Source organism: Opisthocomus hoazin, chromosome 5, assembly GCF_030867145.1.
Source record: "Opisthocomus hoazin isolate bOpiHoa1 chromosome 5, bOpiHoa1.hap1, whole genome shotgun sequence".
NCBI lineage: Eukaryota > Metazoa > Chordata > Aves > Opisthocomiformes > Opisthocomidae > Opisthocomus > Opisthocomus hoazin.
In genome coordinates, this window is record NC_134418.1 from 49,518,626 (window position 1) to 49,535,773 (window position 17,148).

Genomic DNA, 17,148 nt, shown 5'->3' on the forward strand with positions numbered 1-17,148 from the left:
GAAGCCAGGCAAGGCAGGTCAACAGAAAGGAACAACAACATATACACTAGTGCCAGAAAAACAGAAATCCTGAGTGTAACATTTGGCCCTCAGGAGGGTGCAGCAATCAGTTCCTTTCTTTGAAGATAGCCATCTTCAGAGCTGCACCACACTGGGAACAGTCACTGTGAAGTCTAACAGCAGACTTCAATCACAACATATCTTCTCTGCAGTACTACAAAGCCCCACACAAGCCTTTACTGCCAACCCCTGGATGCAGCTCCCCCAGGTGGGCGACCTGCTGTGACAGACTGTGGCACATGAAAAACCTACTGAGCTTTTATGCCTTTGGGGTAAAGTTAATTGCTCAGCAAAGATGGCCTGACAATGACAGGATTAGACCACTCCAGTCCTAAGGTGCTAAGAGACCTGCCCAGTCCTTTATTCTGCCACAGAAAGGCTTTGGAAAACCTACCAGATCTTCCAAAGTACTTGCACATCTGCCTTCCAGTGAAGTCAGTGAGCCTCCAACATACAAATCTTCTGGGGGTTATGGATCCCAGGCTGCGTGTCCCTCATTTCCTGCTGGGAGTGGGGGAACCTGCTGTGTTGGTGCATTCTGCCGGCAGCTAGGGACAGGCACCCTCCTGATGCAGTCACCCAGTGCCCACTGCAAGGAGCTCTGCTCTTTGGCTTAGCACAGTCCCTGCACAGCACCATAAAACTCATGACGACCCCAAAACACTGTAAAGTCTGCAGAGGCACTTGGGGCCAAGCACTCTACCTAGCTGTTTTGGGGAAGTGCATGGAAACATACAATAAATGGATCTGAAGCACCTACTACATATTGCAGAGGGGTCTACACCACTGATTAAGTTATTGTCCATACCTGCAACATTTGACTGGGGGGGGGGGGCGGGCAGGGAGAAGAGAAACAGAACTTACTGTCTGTTCCCTAAGTTTGTCATATAGAAACTCCAGGCGTTTATTTGCATCATCTAGTTTCCTCTTGGTTTGCTGCAAGAGAAATAAACACAGTGATTTTAAGAACACCATACTGATCTGGTATCGTTGCAAAGAGGTCCACACAGCATATGAAACTCCTTTCTCAACAGCATTTTCCTAACACACCATTTGAATTCTTTGCTCTGTACTCTTGTCCCCCGATTTTGCTACAAAACACCACATGGTACGACTGTAGTTCTCCACATGCAACCGCTCTAGATAGCTAGAAAATAGTGAACTGTAGAGGGTCATCGCAAAAGCCACTAGTCATTTGCAAAACCCACTGGTAGAGCTGATATGGCAAGTGACAGAATTCTGAGTTGCAGCATGAATTTTTTTTTCTATGGTTCACTGGCAAAGCATAATGACAGCTGGATAGTTATTACTGGAATAAAGTATCCAGCAATGTCAATGAGGGCTTAAGGGCACATGCAGTCAACTTGTTTCCTTTTGAAATGAATCTGTTATCAGAAATCACAGATCAAAATCTGAGGCATGTACTCACGTATGTGAGCCTTGGCTCAGACATGGCACAATACCAGCTGCTTCCCACTGTGAACTGGAAGCAGCAGTTAAGCAAATGTACAAAGCGTGCCTCCACAGTGATGTCCTGACAGAAGGAAGGACAGCCCTTTCTGAAGGTTTTAGAATTTTTGATTTCTTTTTTAACCATCAACATCAAAATCTCAACTGTAACCAGTTCCAAACCTCCTCCTCAGAAGACAGCAGCAGAGGGGGCTGCGATGGGTTAACACCATCACGCTCTGCCCATGCTGAGGGCGGTAAGGATCAGAGTCAAAGTGCTGGGGCAGCTGTGCTGTGCTGTGGCCCACGACTGCCACATCCTATGCGCATATAGGTTTTCTACGCGTTGTTTGTAGCTGCTCAAAGCAGCCTTTAGAAGGCAAAAGCTATCTCAGGAGAGGCTGTAATGGCTAGCTGTGCTGCAGGGATCAGTACATCCACCCAAACACAGGGGTACTCTGGGAACACTGCAGAGGCCTACTGGATCGGAGGCAGACAGGAGACATCTCTGGATAAGAGCTTCAAACGTGGTCTTCAGAACAAGGTGCTCCTCAGGTATGGGCTTCTTGGTAATCTTCTCTGCTGGCAGTGCCTGCACATGCTAAGAAAAGGAGGGCAGGTGAGGCTTTTCCAGGTCACTGTGACCACACATTGTTTTCAACTAAACCAAGTGGCATTATTAGCCAACTTGGCACAAATGCCATTCTTCCCTGGGGGTGTGTGGAGGTGACATTATCAGCATCTGCTGTCACTCCCTCTGGAGAGCTGTGAAGTTGCAGAAGGAAGCCGCTTGTTGGTCCATACTGACTGGAGTATTAATTGCAAAGTGGTAGTGTCTAGGTGGAGATTACAGTAGCAAAATGCCAGCATGGTGCAAAGCTAGTGACTAAAAACTCTGCAGTACACTTTGGAGGTACAGGAAATGCCTGGCCAACAGAGTCCCAGCCTGCAAGGCTCTGCTGATGTACAAACCAAAACCGCGCAATGCTGGGGCTACGTTACCTGGATGGCATTGCCGATTGGTGCTCCAGGGGCCCCCTCCATGCTGGGTTTGGAAACAATGAGTGGCATGATGCACTGTCCCAGGGGCTGGGGAGCAGGCAGGTAGCTACCGTGCAGCACTGGCTGCCCTGCAAGGACAGGGACGTGTGGAGGCTGGAGGCTGGGTGCACCTGTGGGTGGTGCCAGAAGCAGAGGCTGCTGCATCTGAGACTGCGGATCCACCAGCGGGTTCATGATGGGGGAGGTGATGGGAACCGGAGGCAGGAAGTTATCAGGGACCTAGGGAAAAAACCACAAACACTACAATTGTGCTGCTGTGGCTGCTGCAGGCAGAGAACAACACCCAGCTCCTGCAGACTTCCCAGCCTGCCAAGCAGAGCGCTGAACCCTCAGGATATAGAAATAACAGGGGCAGGCAACACAGGATTTCACTCTGGCTAAACAAACCCATTCCTCTGGCTGCAGCTGCACACTAAGAAGTGCCCTGGGGCAGTAATAGCCTCCAGCGTTTCCTGTCCTGTGTGTTCTGCCTGTCCTCCTGCCCAAACAGCGCAGGAGCAGTCTGCCCAGCCTGCCCTTGGCCACAGGAGCAAAGTAAAGCCACCTCAAATCAGAGCCACTCTCCCTCTGCTAAGGGCACAAAACAGAGGTTTGGCAGACCAGCACTAACAGAAGCAGAGTTGCACTAATGAAAACTCAGCCACGCCTACATCTATTCTTACTGTTGGGTCATTATATTTAGATTTTTGTGTTTCACTTTCAAGGGCACATTTTTGTCCACGCAGTGCATAGGTCACAGCTAGCAACACACACCAATAAAGCTTCCGGGAAACACAAACAGGGTTTGTGCTAAGACAGATTATGAGCGCATGTCAGATTCATCCCTAAGTATCTGCCAGTCTTTACACAGGGGCGATTTGGAAACATCTGGCAGAGGGAAGAAACAACAAAATGAGCTACTATCCTCTGCTACGCATCATACAGGAATCCAAACACAAAAAAGAGCTCCCATGGGAATGCGCACATTTCTTTTGGCATGCATGGAAAAAAGGAAAGATTACAGAACCCTGAATGCTACCCTGAACAAATGATGCCAGAATTAAGCTAGTAGTTTGGAACAGCAAGTAAAATATCCCCAATCCAGCACCAAAGTCAGTTATAAGAAAAATGAATCACAGCAATAAAATTTGAGTGATGGATAAGTTCTTAATTAGGTGGAAAACAGTTGCGAGTTATGCTGCGGCTTGAAATGCCAGACGGTTCTTCTATTTCACAGTAGCCTCATCCTAAACCACCCCCTCATACGGTGGACATAAGGGAAACAAACATAGAAACATTTCTGACAGAGGTTTGTTAAATACCCAACAGGGAATGCAACAAACACAACTCCTCATTGAGAAGGGAGCCAGCCCTCCAGTCCTGGCTACGGCAGAAATTCTGGCTGTGACACACACACAGCAGTAGCACAAACCCTGTTTGCAGAAGGCTGCTTCTCGAGCTCTCAGGTCCAGCAGTTGATCTCAGTGACCACTTTCCTCCTTCTGCTTAAGAGCCTGAAACCCTGAAAGGCAGCAGGCTGGCTACTGTGTGACAAACATGCCAGCTCTGGGGCAGTCAGAAGCACACAAAGCATTCCCCTATCCATCCTCCAAAAGCTTCTTAATCTTGAACTGCAGAGACCAAAACCCAATGGGCACAGGAGATTTCTGCCTTCACTTTCACCCAGATCTTATCTTGCCTGCTTCAACTTTTTTTTCTCCCCACACTTTACATACTCCAGACTGACTCTTGCTTCCCAAATGCACCAGGCTCAGAGGGCAGCAGACGACACAGTCTGCTGCGGAGATACGCAAGATTACAACAGTACCAGGGGATGAAAAGGCTCACTCTGCTCTGTGCCAAGTATCCCCAGTTATTCTGTCCTGCTGCAATTTAAATCAGTTTTGTAAAACTACATTGTCTCCATCATGAAAATTGTCTTACTCTCAGCAGATCTCTCAGGGTCTGACCCTTAATCAGGGTAAACTGCTTTCAGCTCCAGCAAAGTCAGTATTCTATAACAATTTGCACAGCCTCATTTTGTGTAAGTATCATCTCCTGCAAAACTCATCTGCTTTACGGCAGATGAAATAGTCTGAGGTATTTTCTTCCCTCAAACCAGGATTAATGTTGTTAACAACCACAACTTTAGCAAAAAGCCACCATCTCTTTAGAAGCTGAAATATTTTGAGGGAAAGAATGGATACTGGAGAGGCATAAAGGCCATTTCTGCTCACGAGGTGCAGCTTTTGTTTGCTGCTAACACTCCTTTTTCCTTCTGACAACAATTTTCCCAGAAGCAGTTTAAGTTACTGTGTTTGAAGGGATCAGCACTCAGTTGTGTTGAGACAGGATTTCCTAGAGTACCTTCTTCTTCTTGGCAGCTCTGTTCAGGGCAGGAGGGTCATTCCAGCCGTTCTGAGGCCCTGGAACAGAAAGAAAACAGAGACTGTAAGTACCTCAGAGAAGGGCAGTGATGCCTTCTTGAACTCAGCTGGGCCAGCTCCCTACCACAGCTCTGCTGGCAGGGGCTTCGCAGAGTTTGCCCTCAGCTGCCTGCTTCTCTGCCTGTCACCGGGGGCCAGAACAGCTCCTGTGCCAGCCAGAGCCTCTCAACGCCCTAGCTGCCAGACCCTTTGGGCTCTGTGACGACTGCGCAGGTTTGGCATCTTGACCAACTCTTGTCAGGCTTGACATAAATAGATACCTTTTTTTTTTTTCTTTTTTTTTTTAAAAAATAATTCACTTTTTCTTCTCTTGCAGGAAAAAACCCCTTTGAGTAGATACACCCTTTGAAAATGCAGGCAGGTGCCTACCATGCCCAAAACACAGTTCTGCTACACAGACTGCATATGTGAAGACAGCTTCAGTTACCAGTGAAAGTTTCTCATATCTGTATCATACGATAAGAAATGAGAACAGGTTTTAAATTTTTTTTTCATGATCACCGTGACATTATTATAAACATTATTCAGCAGCACAGATGTCAGAAACCATGGGTGAATAAGAACACCATTAAGCTGCATCCATTCCCAAGTGTTGCTGCTGCTGCGATTATGTACTGCAGTGGATTTATACATGACAGTTAAGACATGTTCCCCAGCAACACAACACAGAAACAAGAGGCATAAGAGGCAACAGAAGCCTTAAACGTTTCAGGCCAGATTCACCCAGCCACCCTGGAAACACAAAAGAGCCACAAAACCAGGTTTCCCCTGCCAGCTACAGCATGTTTATGGGTGTTTTTTATCCCAAAAGCAGAGCAGACCTGCTGAAGCAAGGTGGCAAAATATAGCTTTTTACACCAAGGGCAATTTGCTTGAAACTGGAAGAAGCACAGAGGATGCCTGAGAAGATTCACTCAAGTCCAGGGTGTTGTTCTGTACCAAATCTTCTGCTCTTCCAAGAAAGCAAGCTCCATGCAGCCACATTTGTACACCAAAGCACGTGTTAGCGCATTAGAAACAGTTCCCCATCTCATCATGGAGCGCATGTAATCGGGACTACAGCATTATACCTCAGCATTACCGTGGCCTCGCTGAGTAATCGGGATTTACGGCACAAAGCCACAAAAAGCCAACAAAACCAAATCCCTATTCAATGGACTTTTTCACCACAGTGTTTTTCACTTAGCAGATGATGAATTCACCTTGGACAACAAAGCTTAACATCATTGCAGAATTTGCTCAACTCATCCGAAATTTCATTTGCCCCTGAGATTTTGTTAAACAAGTTCCACATCTAGAGCATATTAAAGGGGTAAATGGAAAAGAATTTAAAACCCCTTTCACATCTGCTTTCTTTTTAACCAAAGGCAGAGCCATCTCCCAACAGCCATGTGCCCCAGGGGCTCCTCTGCTCCCCCCTATCTTGAAAATCCTAGACTATTTCTGGTATACGAAATATAACTTCTGCAGTGCTGATAGTGGTAACAGGTTAAGAAAATCTCCCAGACTGTTACTGCTGTTAACTTCCTGGAATAATTTGCTTTAAAAAAGGAAAATCAGCATTTGTTTCTGTGGTTAAAAACTCCAGATATGTTGTTATTGGTTTTAATTAAGGAATTAAAAATTGATTTGATTAAAGTCTAATTGGCAAACAGCATCACACTTAATGCTCTCTGAAGAAGGTATGCATTCTTGATGCCTGCTCAATTAATTTCATGTATCAGCTGTAATTACTTTCAGGTTGGGTGGTACCTAGTTCACCTGTGAAGGCAGAGGCCTGGTCTTGAGCTGGAAGGCTTTCTGTAGATAAAATGCAAAGAGAACTAAAAAAGTTTTCTTCGAAAATAACAAACAATTGGTCTGTAATTTTTGATTAGCAATTTAGTTTCAATAAGCACGAGAAGTCAGGACAAACAATGTCTAACCTAATTACAATACCAGTTTAGAGACAAGTCATTTGTCCAAACCAGCCTGTGGAACTGCTTTTGTCTGCCCTCCCTGAAAACAAGCCTGTTGCTCTTTCCATGCAGTAAATCAGTGTTTCAAGTTGTTTCTAACAAGTGCTGCAGAGTCCTGGCCCGCTTTCTTATCTCTTCTGTTTCTACCAGCCAGTGCAGCTGACAGACGATTGCTCTTAGCAACAATCTTCTCACCATCATTTTACCATGCTTAAAGTACTGGACTTCAAGGTAGACGTCAAATATTTTCTGAAATCATGGCGCACTCTCAACTACATCCAGCCCAGCAAAAAAAGTATGTTCACACAGCAGCTTTACACACGTGACAAGACACACTGCCTGCTCAGACTGAGCACGAATCCAAATGGCAAAATACAGCCAAAGAAGCCACCGCCATTTTGAAGAGAAGAGGAACGTCAGGGATGAGATAACTCCTGTCGCTGGGGTTGGTCTGATGTGCTCACAGTTCTAGTGCAAACCCTTCCCTTAGCTCAGAATTGCTCTATCACAATTTCAAACAAGATTCAAGACTGAAAATTAAAACTCCCTTGAAAGCAGATTCAAAAATCTATCACAAAACAAAGTGAGATAGGTTGAAAATGAAATTAAATGTGGGCTTTTCTTGCTCACCGGAGCTCCAAGCACAGCTTAACATACTGATGTTATGTGTATATGCAAAAACCAGAACATAATTATAGAACTGCTTCTTTTTAAAATGCATCTTTAAACCCAGCCTAGCTCAAAGGTCAGGTGCTTTTCAAGACTTCAAATTTGAGATCTTTTTTCCCCCTCCTCCCTTATCCTACCTTGAAATGAATCACATTTGCAAAGTGAAACATGATGTTCCCAGATTAGATCATCACCATGCACAAAAGCACACCACTTCAAAGCTAAGATCAGCATCACTGTATACTCTGCACTGGAACATTCAGAGTTACAGGTGAGTTCTGCATCTGGCGGCAGATTTCTGTGGTTCTATGGGATCTCAAACCAAGGCATCCTTTACTAAGCAAGGCAGCAACTCTGGAAAATATGTTGGTGGTTAAGCATATTAAGCATGTACACTGTCATTTCTGCATTTACAAAGCAAGCTTTTCTTCCTTCTTGTTTATAAGTTTTTGAAAGGCATAATCTAAAAATTGGAAGAGGACAGAGTGTGCTCTTCAGCTACCTCTTATCTTTTTTTCCATAGTTCTCCAGCTGCAGGCAGCAGTTGCGTGCCAGCAGTCCACATGCATGAGCCACCTGGCCTCAGCACCTCACTGTGCCCTGGAGTCCACCTCTGCATTTCAGCCCAAGGCTGGCATCTGCCAGGAATCAGAGATAATGACCAAGTTTGGATTCCTGAAGGTTTGACACTTTTTGTACTTGCTGCCTTCTCGCCACAACTGCTGGGGAAAAAACACAAGCAGCACCGATAGGTCTCAAAGCTTTACAAAAAGCCTAGCGTGGACACCTTTTAATTTTGAAAGGAAACCTGGCAAGGCAATGCAGATAACGACTGCTTCAATTCCCCTTATATTAAAATGACACAGACAAGATGTGTTAGACTATTGTCTATGTGGATTACACAATTTTACAAATCAACCGATATTATCATTAATGCCCCTGATTTCTATTGTCCAGAGCACAGAGCTTCACCTGCTCTGAGCACGCCACATGGACTATGTCACTTCACTGTTAACGCAAGAAACTTAGCAAATGACAGACCTGAAGTGCCTGCTAGTCATGCAAGCAGGGTAGTGAAATGGGTAAGAATGAACAATTTCTTCATTCCTTGCATTTATTTGGAGGTGCAGAAGCTATGTTGTCTGCATTATAACGTGCTGCTTCACATCCCAGGCCTAGAACCCTATCCAACACCTCTTCCTCTGTCCAATTTTGTAATTCCTTTGGCTTAGAGACACAAGTTTGACATGCCCCATAACATGGGGTCAGGAAAGGTCACAGTACAGCATCTCCAAGAACAGAGAGGACACCAAATCTGGCTGCAGGATGGAGGGAAAAAGTCTCTTCTCCCCTTGCAGCAACCCTAACCCTGGCAGCTGCCCTACATCAGCCCTCTCTATTTTTTGACAGAGCAAAAGACCATTTCTCCCCAAGACATGAGTGTGCGTGTGTGAAGGCAATGCCATGAGAGGTGTGGGCTCCCAGCCTCACAGGCGCCAGGAGCACCTACTCACAGGACTGCTGCTGCCAAGACAAAGGCAATATGCATTTTCTGCACTGCATCACCTCTTACAGACTTTTAAAAGAAGACAGGGAGTCACAGTGGGGTCCTTAAGGCCTGTCAGCAGAGTTAGTTAGTATCCCTGGAACATCCCTCAAAGCCTGCCTAATATTCCATCTGCTTCCTACTTCCCTGATCTGGTCCTTGAGTCGCCAGCTGGACCACCTGGATGTGAAGTATGTTTATGGCCAGGTTTAGAAAAGGACTGCTCATATTCCCTGCACGGTCTGACATAAGCAGAGCTGTTGTTTAACAGGCAGCTAAGTGAAGAGAGAGCTTTGCTCTCACAAGTGAGGTCACTGTCCCACAGCGGTTATATACAGGCAGTCACAAGGAGACCCTGAGCTCCACCTCAGTGCGTGCTCTCACCATGCATGCTCTAACATGCTCATATGTCAGCCACACACACATGCTTTTGATTAACATTCAGGAAAGAGACATGTAAAAGCATTTCTAAATAACTTCTGATTATCTCTTAAGGTATTCACAGCTACACTAAATCCCATCACACTTAGTGATTAGGAAACAAAATAACGGAAGTGAACTGATGCCACAGGAAATACTGTATGAATTAAATACGCTGCCAATCCCAGGCTTGAAATGCTGCTCACAAACCAGGGACACAGGGACAAATTACATTTGCAAAATTGTTCTGCAAGAAGAATTGGGATCACCTTCTCTGAAGTCATTAGGAAAACTTGCCCATTTTTGTATTTTGCTCTCCAGCCACGTAGCAGGTTTTGACACCAGCCCCACAAGGTCAAAATGTGCCACCATCCATCCACAGCATACAACAGCCCCATAACAGCTACAGTGCTGTAGCACCCTGTCTTGGGCAAGACAAAAGCTCTGTGTTTGTGGCAAGGTCTGACTTGCAAGAGAAAGACGACTGCTCACGCTGCTCAGCAAGTCCTCACTGTGGAACACAGCCGTATCATTGCCCGATGCATAGGGAAGATGATGTGTTTTAGAAATGCTTTGGATTGACCTCTAAGCACAAGCAAACTTTGTACGGAGCGTTCACAAGGAAAAGGTGCACATTCAATTGACTACGAGCAAAATCCTCCCCCTCCCTGCCTGCCCCCTGTCCAAGCGCAGACCTGTTCTCTGGGATGCAGGAAGGTCACTGGTTGCAGGCAGAGTACCTGGTGGTCCAGTAGGCAATGCATAAGCCACAGAAGTTGCTGAAGGTCCTGGCGTGCCATGCTGAAAGGATGCGCCAGAAGGAGGAAGAGGGAAGGAAGAGATGGGATTCGGGCTTGTCGGGGAGGGTTGAGGCTGACCAGGATACAGCGAGGAGGGCACGGAGCGGGCAGGGGGCAGGTAGGGAGGGGTGGTGTTAGGGGCAGGGTTTGGGTAAGAGGCTGAAGTAGGGACAGTGACAGGCTGCTGAGGCTGATAGAGAGCTGGTCTCCCTGTTCCACAAGAATACTGCTGCATGGCCTGATATGCTACAAACGGGGAGAAAAGATATTCAGTCAGTGAGTTCATAACACAGCAGCAGGTTTTGTCTGCCTTTGCTTCCTTCTCCACCTGACTCTCCTCTCTTCCTGCCCCTTCCCCCTCAAACCACTTACTGCCCAGCCACATCCTGGTTTGCACAACTCTGCCTGCACTTGCAGGACTGCCCAAAACCTCAGCCTCACACTGGCAGTGGAGAGTCAGACAAAGGACTGCCTTGGCTGTAAGGACTCCCATTCTGTCCCCGAGACTCTCCTGCCCAGAGCCACTATGCCACTCAGGGTGGGCCTGCGGAACATAGACAGAACACATCCATGTTCTGGACCACTGCAATCCAGCAGTGTCTGGAAGTGAATGCAAGCTTTCACTGTGGCCCTGCAGCTTAACTTCACTGCCTCTTCTCTGCCCATCTATGCTCATTTTTCCCTTCCTGGTGACTGTACTTTCAGTCCCCTGCTTTGAGGGTGTCAGTGCTCTACCCCCTTCCTCACTCACCTTTACTACTCCCCTTGTCTCCTCACCCCCTTTCCCATCTTCATGGAGTCCCAATGAGAACTGGATGGCCCAGCTGCACACAGACAAGTTAGGTTCCTCTTTGCCAGACCCATGCTGTTTCTTCAGGACTCACACTGAGAGGTTTCTGACCCCAGCACACCCTTGGGAAGGGCCAGCTGAGGAGTGAGTCTAGGAGTTGTGGGCAGATACCCTCTCTGCAGAGGAGACAGTGTATGATAGCGGGTGCCTGATGTCTGGACCCCACCATGAAATGACAATCCTCAGATGTCATCCCAGGATTCCCCACCCCCAGAAATGTGGGACTGGCTTGGTCTGAACCCTCCCAACCCCAAGTAGGGGACTGGCTATCCCCAAGTAAACACAGCCTCATCATCCGGCTGGCCTAGCTGGGTGGGAAGGAGAGGGGAGATGCTGCTACTCACTCTGCGGGTACGTTGGCTGGGCCCCTGCTTGTGAGAACATGCTGTAATTGGAAGATGTGGCTTGCTGTGGTGGCATGTTGGGGTTCACAGCACCTGGCATCATAAACCCTGGAGGAGGTGGGTTGTCTCCCTGTAAAAAGAGATTGCAGGAAAAAGGGTAGGGGGAGATAGGATTTAGTCAGAAACAGTAAGGCAGCGCTGCAGCAGAACTGTAACAAAATGATCCGTTCACATTTAAAGGCCTGAAACCATATTCCCTGGTAGAATCAACAGCACAGGGACAAATGCCTCCAACCACCCCAGTGCCTGAGGGTACCCAGCATAACACTGAAAGCACAGCCTGTATGTGCAGTGACTTCAGCACCAGCAGTGCAGCACGTACCTTCCTGCAGAAGGAAGAGGTCCTTACCAACACTGCCTGTTATGCAGGCAGTCCAAGAGCACCCCGACATCCACAGTTTTCAACTAAACAACTTAAACGTTAACTCTGAAGCTTCTGATTTCCATGGGAAAGGGTGAAAGCAAAAATATCATCATACTTCAAATACTCCAGAGTGGGGCAAGGGCTGGGGGGGGTTTAGGCCACACTGAGCTTCCACTCAAGGCTTTCCAGAGCCACTCATGGAAGCTGCTCCTTCTGCCTATCTGTACCAGACTGTGTCAAGCACACAGACTACACCAGGGGACATACCACGGTGGAGCAGGGGCTGAGAGAGATAATGATGATAATACCTGTGTGTCAGAGGGACAGCCTGCAGGAGGTGGTCTGGGAAGGGCAGTAGGAGTTTTGTTACTCCAGGTAGTGACAGTAGGGGCAATTCTAACCTGAATTGAACAAAGAAATACCAATCACGGAAAAAAACCAGAAAACAACAAAAAAAGTTTAAAGGGTTTCACAAAATGAGATGCAAAGAAGTAAACACAAAAAGGTTTGCATGCTGGCACTTGTAACAGCCATAAAATCTCAGAAGAAGAAGGAAAAATGTATTCAAGACAGACAAAATCACTTCACTAGAGCCAAAGTGAACTGCAGAGTGAAGACAAAGCACAGCAGAGATGCAGCTACAACACGCTGTGGAGAAAATGGAGTGTTACACGTGCCAGTGAACAAGGTCTGCCTCTTTCATCACATCTTCCTATTGCAGAAGCTTACCCCAGGCTACTGTGTGATACTTAGCATCACTAGCCACAGCTAGAAGTCCCAAGTTCCATGTTAAACCCAAACATACTGCCTCACACAAAAGCAGTCTGTTTAAATTGAGTTTAAGATGAATTACAAAAGGTTGAAATCTGATATTCAGCTCTTGCACATGTGCAAATGTACATCTTAATGGCAACTGCTTCCCTGCCCAGCTCCTTTCCTCTGTCTTCCTTCTTTGCCACTCCAAAGCCCTTCAGTTCCATACAACCACTACTATGTTGCTGACAGGACAGAAACCAAGAACCTCCTACGCCTGTGATGTCCCTGAGCAAGGGGAGGGCATACTGCCCAGCAGTGGAATACACAGCCGGGGTCAGGAAGCCCAACACCCTACCTGAATGCAGGCAGAAGGAAAGCTGCAGCCGTGAAGTCCGGCCGGCTCAGCTGGCTTCAGTCCATCAGTCTCTAACCCTGTGCAGTGCTGGGCTAATGGTGCAGTCAGACGTACAACAACCACCGTTAATGTCTGCACAACTCATCACGAGTCACGTAAAAGACTCTTCCACTCCCTTTCATGCCTTTTTCTTTCAGATGAAAAAGAGGGTTCAGAAACCTATGTTGAAAGGAAACCTAGTTTTAAATACATCTTATTTGGGATAGCAATTAAACAAAGGCTACCTCGAGCTTGAACAAGCCCTACGTACACAATTTCTTGAAAGGAAGTAAAATAAAACAAGTATCCTAAGACTCAAATATGTAATTTCTTTCCGTTCTGGTTCATTAGCACACTGTTGGGCACTTTTCTGACATGGCACCTGTCCCCTTGAAGCCCTTCCTGCTGAGCGTGAGCTCCCTGGAAAGCGAAGAATACAGTGTGCTCGTGAGGTTGTGATACACCCAGCCTTTTATTAATGAGCAAGGCTTGCTTAAATAATAGCTTGAGGGATTCCTGAAACAGGAGGAGAAAAAGGGAACTCTGGTTTAAAAAGCATTGTTAAGATAACACCATCTAGAGGACAGCTGCTATTTTCCACAGCCAAATGGGAAATACGCAGCATTCCTTCTCAAGGCAATTCATTGGTTACATGGGAGATGCTCAAAGACACAGGAATACATAGTACAGTTATTATTGAGAATGATGCATTTAAAATCATATGCAATGGCATTAGAAAGGTAATCTTGTATGAAGAGGATGAAGGCTTTGTCCGTTCTGAAATTTACCTTGTAAACACCCCAGAGAGAAGGCCAAGTGACACAAAATTGTTTACATTAAGAGGGAGAGAACAAACCTCAATGCCCCCCCCCCCACTTTAGCCCTTCTTCCTTACCGTCCCCATTTTTCTGGCAGGCAGTGCTTGAAGGGCAGCACTGACAGAGACATGCCTCCGCTTGTACCAGTCTTCTCTGTGTAAGGAGAATACCCGCAGCACTAACATAGCTCCGCTCTCAGAAAATCCCAGCCCAGAGCCCCTGTGCAGGGCAGGGCCAGATAAGCTCCAGCACTATGCTGAGAGATTAGGGATTTGGCAATGCTCTTTAAGCATGCACACAGCCAGCGCTGCCCACCATACCACACTGGTGATAGCCAACGTGGTCAGATACAGTGTCATTCGTACTCAGGCTAGAGATAAAACCAGGGCATCTGCCTCCCCCATTTCTCCTCTTCCTCCCTGCACAGCCCCCAGCTCCCTTATTAGTCCCATACTCACTGGGTCTTCCTTCTGGCACAGCTCACTCTCACCCAGGCCTGCCTCCCCACTCCTGTTTCACCCCCTGTCCATGCAGCCTATGCCCACTTACACCTGTCTGGGAAGGTGTTTTCATAGTAGGCTGTATCCACAACTGCTGAAACATGCCCTGAGTTTGCTACTGCCATTGCTCAGCAGCTTCTGCAGCCAACATTAGAGCTGGGGCAGGGTGAATCATCAGCCCCAGAAGAGGCTGGTGAGCAGCACGAGCGAGCCCCGAGGCCTGCAGGGATGGGATGACATCAGTGACTATGAAGAGCAAGCACAGAAAAAACTGGTAGTGCTCTCCTGCAGTCATTCTTGGCACTGAAGCACATTTTCAAACAAAAGGGCAAAACACCTTATCTTCAGTAGCAAGCTACTTGACAACGGGTTTAACGGATGCTTCCAGACGAGGAGTAAAGGAGGCATCTGTACCAACTGAAAAGCAACACCTATGACTTTCACCACAAGGCTCTTGGTAGAGGTACATCATACAACCCCAGCTCAGACGAAGAGAAAGGAAAAAAAATCCTCTACCCATCACTGTCCAGAACTCAAACACCAGGTCCCTCCCTTGACTGCCAAAAACCATTTACCTGTTGGTAATACTGCTGGGCTGGAGTCTGGGGCCCTTGTATCTGTCCAGCCACAGGGCCAGCTCGTCCTTTGGGCATGGGCTGTCTCTCGTACAGTGCCTTGAGGACCTGCTGTCCCACTGGGAGCTCCCCTTGGGCTCTGCAAAGCCTGTCCCGTAACAGCACAATGTTTGGCTGCAATAAGAAAAGGATAGCGAAGGAAGGTTAACTGCACTGTCTGTTTTCCAACGCATCACACCAAGAGGCTGACTGGCCGCACACTGATGAGCTCTGTCTTGGAAGCTTGCTCTGCTTTATTCGATTGGAATAAGTCTTTTCTGCACGAGACACGGGGCTATTGGAACTGCGTTACATGTGCCTGCCTCCCATCCTGGGCGGCATCATTCCAAAGCCACCCTGTCTATGAATACCAGCTGATGGAAGACGAGAAATCAAAAGAAAACAATCAGCCACATGTCAAGGGACATGTTTCACTGTGTCTGGCCTGCAGGAGGGACAGCTGCCCCTTTCGCAGTCACTGGCTACAAGGACAAGGGTGTGAAATGAAGAGGGAAAAGAAAAAGGCCATGTACTTCTGCCAGCTCAGTAAGGCCAACACAGGGAGAGGGGAAACATCCTGACTGTCACATCCTGAGGTACATTTCAGATGGCAGCCTGGCTGGCTAACTGCACCATGCAGCAACCTTTGCTCGAAGTACACCTGTTCACTCAGAGAGAGTAAAAAACCTGAAGGCCCCATACCTGGTTGGTGTTCACAGGGAGGAAGGTCAAAGCTGCAGCAATGCTGCCCTGGGCAGCCAGGAGGTTGGCATACTGGCTCATCTTCTCAGCCAAAAGGGTCCCCACAGCATTAGGGTCTACAGCCTGGGTCAGCTGCACGGCTTTGCGCAGGATTACAACTTTCTCTATTAAATCCTGGAAGATCAGGGAAAAAAAAAAAAAAACCACCCCACAAATGAGAACAGCAGCATGAAGTAGGCTCTTGCTAATGACTGTTGTGTAGGGGTATTCATCAGCACAGCCCTGTAGAACCTTTTACCTAACAGGAAGCCCAAATCAAGTGCAGGTTTCCCAGACAGTCAGAGCTCTACTGAAGACATGACTTTCCTAGCCCATGAGACGACAGAACAACTGACAACCGTGCACCAAGTGGCTTCTAACAGCAAAGTGATCAGTGCATCACGTAGAGTTCAAAGCCAAAAGAACTGCTTTTATTGAACACGATTCCAGGGCCCTATCAGCACTGAGCATACTCACCAAGTGTATGCTTCCACAAAAATATCTGGTGAGAGCCAAGAGAGCAAACAGAAAACATAATGCCCATCACCACTATTACTGCTGGGCTGCCAAACGTTTGTTTGCAGCATTTTAGTAAGCCAGTTCTTAACCATCTTAATCAAAAGGATCTAACAGCTCCCTTGGGAGAGTTGTCCATGGTTTTCTGGTTGTTACTGCAAAGACAGTTTTCCTCATATATATATCAGGAAAACTCCATATCTTGCCTTCCTTGCACGTCCCTTGGGAGAGAGTGCTGAAGGGCAAAGGGGTCCAGGAAGGCTGGACATTCTTCAAGGAGGAAGTCTTAAAGGCACAGGAGCAGGCTGTCCCCGTGTGCCACAAGACAAACTGGTGGGGAAGACGACCAGCTTGGCTGAACAGGGAACTCTTGCTGGGACTCGGGGGAACAAAAGGAGGGTCTACCACCTACGGGAGAAAGGGCAGGCGACTCAAAGAGGAGTACAGGGGTCTCATTAGGTCATGCAGAGAGGAAATTAGAAAGGCAAAAGCCCAGCTAGAACTCAGGCTGCCCACTGTTGTAGGGACAACAAAAAATGTTTTTACAAGTACATTAACAACAAAAAGAGGGCCAAGGAGAATCTACATCCCTTAGTGGATGCGAGGGGGAATATTGCCAATAAGGATGAGGAAAAGGCTGAGGTACGTAATGCCTTCTTTGCCTCAGTCTTTAATAGTCAGACTGGTTATTCCCAGGGTAGTCAGCCCCCAGTGCTGGAAGACAGGCAAGGAGAGTGGAACAAACCTCCCATAATCCAGGAGGAAGCAGTTATCGACCTGCTATGCCACCTGGACACTTAC

General features: G+C 47.3%; 1 protein-coding gene across 16 annotated transcripts in view; it reads right to left on the reverse strand.

The window, feature by feature from the left end:
- The window catches only part of SEC31A (SEC31 homolog A, COPII component), a 50,090-nt gene that overhangs the window by 758 nt on the left and 32,184 nt on the right, over nt 1-17,148 (reverse strand). For 2 of the 16 annotated variants that reach the window (XM_075421174.1, XM_075421169.1), the window contains 10 exons: nt 15,793-15,966; nt 15,052-15,225; nt 12,317-12,409; nt 11,585-11,714; nt 10,286-10,636; nt 6,750-6,797; nt 4,918-4,976; nt 2,512-2,790; nt 1,991-2,110; nt 925-996 (listed from right to left, as the gene is read on the reverse strand). In XM_075421174.1, coding sequence (XP_075277289.1) covers nt 925-996; nt 1,991-2,110; nt 2,512-2,790; nt 4,918-4,976; nt 6,750-6,797; nt 10,286-10,636; nt 11,585-11,714; nt 12,317-12,409; nt 15,052-15,225; nt 15,793-15,966 — 1,500 coding nt within the window. Of the gene's footprint in view, nt 565-924; nt 997-1,990; nt 2,111-2,511; nt 2,791-4,917; nt 4,977-6,749; nt 6,798-10,285; nt 10,637-11,584; nt 11,715-12,316; nt 12,410-15,051; nt 15,226-15,792; nt 15,967-17,148 lie in introns of all 16 variants that reach the window. The other 14 variants (XM_075421183.1, XM_075421181.1, XM_075421182.1 and 11 more) reach the window with 12 other exon arrangements.